The sequence below is a fragment of the Citrus clementina genome, unplaced genomic scaffold (genome assembly GCF_000493195.1).
Source record: "Citrus clementina cultivar Clemenules unplaced genomic scaffold, Citrus_clementina_v1.0 scaffold_9, whole genome shotgun sequence".
NCBI lineage: Eukaryota > Viridiplantae > Streptophyta > Magnoliopsida > Sapindales > Rutaceae > Citrus > Citrus x clementina.
Window position 1 is genome coordinate 20,914,020 of NW_006261964.1, and position 7,858 is coordinate 20,921,877.

A 7,858-nucleotide genomic window follows, 5' to 3' on the forward strand; every position below is an offset into this window, starting at 1 on the left:
CCATGCCCAATCCGAGCGAACTTCATCCACTTCCGCACGGACAGTACGTAGTTCGTCCTGAACAAAACTACGAAGTTTGAACAACTCATCATGGAAAGAACGAAACTCACCTCGGAGAATGTTCGCTTGCTCATGGATGAGAGCTTTTGTGGCCACCGTGAACTCGGCGTATTCTCCCTCGAGACCATCCACTCTTTCCTCCAATCCCACGAGGCTATCTTGAGCGGCGGACAATGCTATTTCGAGAGTGCCTACACGAGGCTCCAACGCATCCACGGATAGGGCCTTGGACTTGCCGCGAGTCTTGCCTTGGGCGCGTTCTCCCTCTCGGCCACGGCTTGGTTCCGGTGGAACATCCACACCAACAACACCCTCTTGTGCTACGTTCGAAGGGTTGGCCATTGCTTCGTGAGCTAATTTGCGTGCGTGCAAACCTTAGCTCTGATACCACTTGTCACGGGATGAGTGTTTTGCGCAGCTAACCCGTGCGGCACTTAGACAACTTTGCCGAATGTTGCTAAGTAAGCCTAGAGATTCTCGAACAAGAGAAGAGAGCAATTGAGCCAAAGAAACTTGTATTGCACAAAGAGAGATTACAATGCTTGTTGGATACAAATGCTTAATGCCATCCCATATTTATAGGGGAGGCTTTGCCTAACTTTGCCTAACTTCACCTAACTTCACCTAACTTTGCCAAACTTGGTCAAACTCATGTGCTGGAATTGTATAAAGTATTCTAGAATATTTACATATTCACATGTGCTAGAGTTGCCTAGAACCTTCCAGAATTGGGCCAAGCTAGCACTCTTGGCCTTGTGTTGGCTCTCTAGCCCGAAATTGTGGGCAATTGGGCTAGCGAATTGGGCGGTCCGCAACACTAGGCTAAGGACCCTTAGTCTATTTAATGGACATTTGAGATTAGCGTGTATATTAATTTAATGATAATGCATGTAATACCTCCTCGTCACCAGTTTTTGTTTCAGAGGTTAAAATACGCATACGAGTACTTCACAATAGCCAAATTTGGATTAATGGCACCTGGATTGTAAAACCCTAAACAAATCCCACATCGACAAATGACAAGAGAGATGCTCGGTTTATAAGAGCTGATCAACACCTTTATTGATAATATGCGTTTTAGGATGTATGGGTGTTTTAGAACAAACCATGCGGCCTTGTTAAGGCTCAAAATAGACAATATCTTGCCATATTTGGGTTGGATCATAACATAAATACCATTCTCGTGGAGCATTCAGAGAAAAATGCGATGTTAATAGCTTTGCTGCCTTGCTGCTTGAGCTTTTGACTGGCAAGAAGATATATGATTTTCAATGTTGCCTTGATGAAACTTTATTTAAGGATTGGGTCGAGAAACATATTGAAAATAATAGGTTTGTTGAAATAATGGACCCCATTGTCGTTGGAATTCAACCGGGTCAAGGAAAAGTGAAGCAATTACAAATTCTTGTAGAACTTGCCTTGAAATGTCTCTCTGTGTCGGAAGAAGATAGGCCAGCAATAATAGATGCGAAGTTGAGAGATTAGGATCAAAATCACTTGCATACTTCAGGGAACAAAGACAGAGCTCGTCTGCTTCCTTTGTGATCATCATTCCCGAATTGGCCATCTTCCTTGGTACCATTTCCTTTGATGTTAAAACCCTTGTTTTAATTTGCCAACTAAAGTGAAAATACTTCCCAGGTTTGTGGAAGTTAGATCAAGAACTCGTGTTTGAGAGTGTTAGATGACCGATCATGATCCTCCAAGACCTCACTTAACTGTCTGATATTTGATCAAGAAACAAAGGAATTAACAAAATAATCAAATGAAAACAGAATCAACAAATCACAGAGAAAGCCATCAAATACAAAATTGTGGAGGTTCAACCTAAGATATGGCTTAAGTCCTCTTCAAGAACAGAGCAATAGCTTTGTTGTTATTCACGAACAAGTTGAAATTATAGAGACCTTGTTATACGGTACATAATTAACCAAATCGTAAACTTAATGGCTTTATATACGATCACAATTAGATCACAAAATTCACCACTCGCCAGCCAAATCTAGCTTGGTTTCATTATCCATTTATATAAACTAGTTTTCTTGAAATGGGTTTCTTTTTTTTCAAAATGAGTTAGATTTTAAGAAAATTTAAAGCATGGCGAAAATGAAGACACAGGTCATGGAACAACAATATTTAACAGAGTTGATAGCAGATTCTAATGGTAAATATTATTGTATCTTCTCTGCTCAAGAACGCGGGATACCAACTGTTGTGACATAAAACTGAGAAGCTTGCTTGTGCAACAAATGCTGGTAAGCAGCCTTGATTTGTTCACTGTGTTGAAGCTTGGAGAGTCTATGACGTGTGGCTTGAATTCTTGTTTGCCTTGCTTCACCTTTGCTTTGTTGAACTTGGTTGTCGCCTAGGAAAGCTTAATACTTCAGACTCGCTTGCTTCTTGTACCTGGTCATGTTCAATATTTGATTAACTTTACTTGCTTCCTTCTTCAATTTGTTTAATTTTTAATTAATGTATTATGAAAAAGAAAATGTATATCCTCATGAATCAACAAATCCACAAATCGAATACTTGACATTTCTCTCCCAAATCATAAACGTAGCGAAAGTTTCAAAATTCTCTAATTACAAGTTCAGAAGACTAACAAGCTTAAAAGAAAAAGAAATAGAAATATATATAGCGTCACATGAAAATTTAATAGGTTTTTTCTTTATTACAAAGTGGACTAATAATAAAAATGTTAACTAAGCATAGATGCTGACCGATGAGCTAAAGAGCACCATTTACAAGTTCCTTCACGCACGCTCATCTCAAGCAAAAAAAATTGTTCAAGTCAATTAGTCTTCTCTAAAAATGATATTTTAGTCTTTGATCAACATTGTTACAATCTCATCTACATATAAATTTAATTAATAACCAATTCGAATGCATTGAGTGTAAATTCTTGTAAAGTTCGATCTCTTCGATCACATTTCATTACCAATTATCTCGAATCATACAAACTTCGTTAATAAGGTTAGTGAACAGATTAAATATTACTTAACTAAGTTTAATAGATTTTTATTATTATTATTATTACTATATACCTTTCCGGAATCAAATGGTGAGCCGCGCTAATGGATTTCCAAGCTACAAGGTTCTCTACAAAGTACAAATGCAGCTTGGTTATTTTTATTTTTATCTAGTGTGTTTTAGCTTTATGCTTATGTTTACTGAACATCCTGTGGCGAAATCTCTTTTTCATTGTTATAAGTTTATCCAATACTAATAAAGAGGTGTAAGGCACGCAAAAATCCAAGAAATAAAAATGCTAACATTGATCAATAACATAGCAGAATTTGACTGTCTTTATTCCAATTAGTAGTATAATTAAACTCGAATTGGGTGTAATACCTATGATTTACTCTAACATTTATCCGAACAAGAGCATATAATTAATAAATCCATAAATCGATGATGGACTAAAGAAAACCACATCCACGTTTCTTTAGGCATATACTCAATAATACAATGAGCATCATATGAGAGCACAACTTTAGTTTTTAGAAAGTTTCCAAAAATGAAATGAGTACTCTGAATATTAATGACAAGATGCCATCACCGGGAGACCCTGCAAAAAAAAGGGTAACAATATATTTTATAAACCAAAGCCTGTAAGAGGAAAGAGTCAAGTCTAAGGATGAAGAAATTAAAAGCACTTGAGAGCCAATAATCTTTACTAAAATACTCTAGACACTAAGGAGTACTACCGTTTAATTAGTTCCTGAACTTTTGCAGTTTGGCAATATTCACAGCTGCTGTCACATAAAGCCAATCTTTCATACCAGTCAGGAAGTTGTAGTAACCATATCTCCACGACCTATTCAGCATTAAAGTTCCGCAGACACCCCAGAATCCAACAAAGAAACCAAGAATCAATCCCACATAAAATCTGAGGGTCATAAACTGATCATCCTCATCTTCTAGAGTGTTTGCATCATCATTTCTACCTGGCAATGGAGTTGATTCTTCATCCGGACATTTTTTTGGAAGTGGAAGGCCACAAAGCTCAGGATTTCCTGCATACACCGAAGCACAGAAGCTTTGAAGCTGAGTACCGAATGGGATTTTTCCTGACAAGTTGTTGGACGACAAGTCCAAGACACTAAGACCACTTAGTTGAGAAAGGCTAGACGGAATCCTTCTAGAAAACTGGTTTCTAGATAAATCAAGGAAATCCAATGATTTTAACTGACCAATCTTTTGAGTGATTGGTCCTGTTAAATGGTTTCTTGAAAGGTTTAAGGCAATCAACCCCACAAGATCCATAATCTCTTCAGGAATTGCTCCATGTAGTTTGTTACTTGAAAGGTCAAGACACTTTACAAGTCCCAAAGTTCTTTTGTACTCGTGTTCACTTCCTTTCCATGTCAACAGAACATTGTCCAAATAACTATACTGATATACATATCTAGGGAGAATCCAGATTTTATCAGGCATTCCAATGATAGGATTGGAACTTTTTTCTTGGGTCATGGCTGAGAAATTATTGAAACACTTTGGTACCATTCCCGATATATTGTTTAAAGAGAGATCCAGTACTCGAATGAATGCCAGATGGCATAACTGAAAAGGTATATTTCCATGAAAATTATTAGATTTCAAGCTAAGAACAATCAAATTTTGAACACTTCCCCCTATCCAGGTTGGTATCTCACCATACAATGCATTCTTCCTAAGATCCAAAACTCTCAGTTGTGAGCAATTCTTTAAAGATGAAGGCAATTCCCCGGTTAACCTATTGTTGTGTAAACTCAGTGTTTGGATATTATGTAGGAAGCCCATCGAGTCTGGAATTTTTCCGGAGAAGCTATTGTTTGCCAAATTAAGAATGGATAGGCTATCAAAATTCAACCAACAATCTGGAAGCCCTCCAGATAATAAGTTACTCGAGAGATCAAAAAAGTTCCATGTGTTTTTTATAATAGAACATAAGAAAGTAATTGATCCTGAGAACTTATTTTTTGAGAGATTCAAGAACGTAGAATTTGAAGGAAGTGGTGGAATTGGGCCCCAAAAGTGGTTTGAACTGACGTCTATAACAATATCATCATATCTTAAAAAAGACAAATCAGGAAGTTTACCCCTGATCTGGTTGTTAGAGAGATTTAAAAAAACGAGTTCAATGGACAGATCCCAAAACCAATCAGGGAGAGCATCCGAGATTCCATTATTGGAGACATCAAGGGAAATAAGTTGATTTTGAGTTTGAAGCCATTTTGGAAAATGAGGTCCCATCTTGCAAGAGGCAAGACTTAACGATTTCAGTTGAAAAGGAGGAACCCAATCATGGCTCAATTTCAAAGTCAAAGAGTTATCATTCAAGTACAACATCTGCAAGTTGGACATATTGGAAAAAAAGGTTTCAGAGATAACACCTGTGAATGAATTCCTACCAAGTGACAGAGACTCGAGCTTCAACAACTGGCTGAGGCTTTTGTCTATTGTTCCATTTAATCGATTTTCTCCAAGTATTAATACTTTTAGGGATGAAAACCCTACAAGATCAGGTAATGGCCCTGTGATATCATTGCCTTCTAAACATACACCCTCCAGTGAATTCATCGTGCATCCACCAGACAGATTTTTAATCATCTCCGAGAGCTCTCCACTGAGTTTATTGTGAGGCAACAATAATCTATTTAAGCTACACATGTTTCCGAAGAATTTTGGAATCCCACCTTCAAGTTCGTTAAAGGTGAGACAGAGAAATCTAAGAGAAACCATTAGTTGAAAAGCCTCTGGAATTGAACCTTGTAATGAGTTAGAGCCAAGGTTAAGATATTGAATATTCCGACTAAGATTGAAAAGCCAAGGGTATACTGATGAAGAAGGGAGATTGTTGTCGGAGAGATCAAGGGTCTCAATAGACGTACTCAAATTGAAGTGCCAAATAGACGAAGGATTGATAGGTGGAAGAGCACATGAGTGTAGGACTAATGTTTTTAAGGAACGGAGCTTCGCAACTGCTTGAAACCAATCACTAGATTTAGTGAGATTAATGTAACTCAGGTCAAGGTGTCTTAAAGAAGAAAGATGAGAAAGCCACTCTAGGCTTCCCAAACTAAATAAGTTAGAGTTTTCTAGGGGAAGATATACCAATCCTGAAAGGTACCGGTATGGACGAAGCACTTTTAATAAAGATGTACCACAAGAGAGATTGAGGTACCTCAATTTACTGAGGGAACCAATGAACTCAGGAACTGGGCTTCCACGGAAGTGATTGTTACTAAGGTCCAAATGTCTTAAATCATGCAATTTAAGCAAAGCAGGACTGATTGTACCTTTCAAGACCTGCCCTCGAGAATTTTCATCGTCTGATCTTCGAAGATTGAGCACCTTGACATGGTCAGTTTTATTGCTACAACGGACTCCTCTCCATTTACAGCAATCTCTTTTGTCATTATCTGTTCCCCAGGAAGACAGAACGCCATATTCATCCACCAGGCTCTGTTTAAAAGTGAGAAGTGCTTCTCTCTCCTCATCAATGCACCTCATTACTGTGTCGTTAGAATCAGCAATTCTAGGCTCCAATTGAAACAATATCACAGAAAACAAAGCTACATATTCAAGTATAGGGAACAATTTGGATGACATTGTAATTATCATAAGCTTTCAGGATATGTTGTTATATCGAAAATCCTGGAATCCATGCCAACTTATACTAATCTGTAAAATAAGCATCAATTATTGAAGCTTAGAAAAGTCTTCATTGTGAGCGTTGATTATAGTTAGCATATGACGGTCTGAGATGACAAAAGCCAAGAAAATCCTCTGGCGAATCCCAAATAGACAACAACAATGCATAGTGTGGATAAAGAAAGTCATACAATCAACATCCATGTGATCTTTGCCGGGGAAAAACGGTAAACCGAGAAAATGATCATAAAGTGCTGATAGAAAATTGCAGGTACCCAATTTTTAAGGGAACAACTTCAACACCATTCATTAGTCCTTTTATAAAATCATGTTGCCTGTAAGGTTGTCCACCGTGTAGTCTAAGCGGAAGCCAATTGCCTCTTGATTTATATTCTCCTCTGAAGTAGCTAAAATGTTCTTCTCAACAAGTCTTCGTCCAGGTCAATAGGCCTTCGGAAAAATAAATTTCTAGTGGAATATAGGTAGATTATTTGTTTTAATGATGTAATGGGGAGTGTAATTCGATGTCATGAAAGTAAATTTGGAATCATGTACCGACAAAATTAAATTTCATTTACTAAATGTAAGGCTATTTATTTTTTTTTCCTCAACATAAAAGTTAGAAAACCTGTACTTTTACATTTGTATCGTTACAAATTTTAAATGCTAAAGAAGTAATAAATATCTTGATGAAGAAGATAATATTTATATTTTTATTAGGGAAAAGCTCTTTTCATCCCTAGGATTTAATGCTATAGCTCATTTCATCTTTATTTTTCAAACAATAGCCTAAAATATCCTTCCGTTAACTCACCGTTAGTGTAAACCGTTAACTATTAATTCATTAAGGGCAAAATAAGATTTTTTTTATTAAAGTGATATAAAATATATTAAAATAATTTTTTACACAATTAAATAACACTACAAAGTATGTAAAATTCATTAACTTTTTCTTAAATGAAATTAACGATGATATAGTTTGATATAGCCATTGAATAATTACCATGAGGAACAAGCTGTAATTAACACAATATCTTTAAATCATTGGAAGAAAAACTAAAAAATGCCACCAATTTTTATGTGCTTGCATGTGTTGAATATCTTCTTTATCTTCAACTCAATTCAAGCCATTTTACGGTGCCATAGAGTACTTAGTAAC

At 36.7% G+C, this 7,858-nt stretch overlaps 1 protein-coding gene across 1 annotated transcript; it reads right to left on the reverse strand.

Annotated features, from left to right (window-relative positions):
* Window positions 1–3,777: 3,777 nt before the first annotated feature.
* LOC18033319 (receptor-like protein EIX2) lies at window positions 3,778–6,657 on the reverse strand. The gene has a single exon (XM_006421081.1). The coding sequence runs from the start codon at window positions 6,655–6,657 to the stop codon at window positions 3,778–3,780; it is 2,880 nt and encodes a 959-aa protein (XP_006421144.1).
* Between the last annotated feature and the right edge of the window lie 1,201 nt (window positions 6,658–7,858).

Coding starts and splice junctions, on each gene's coding strand:
- LOC18033319 (XM_006421081.1), bottom strand. CDS start 6,657: ATGTCATCCAAATTGTTCCCTATACTTGAATATGTAGCTTTGTTTTCT.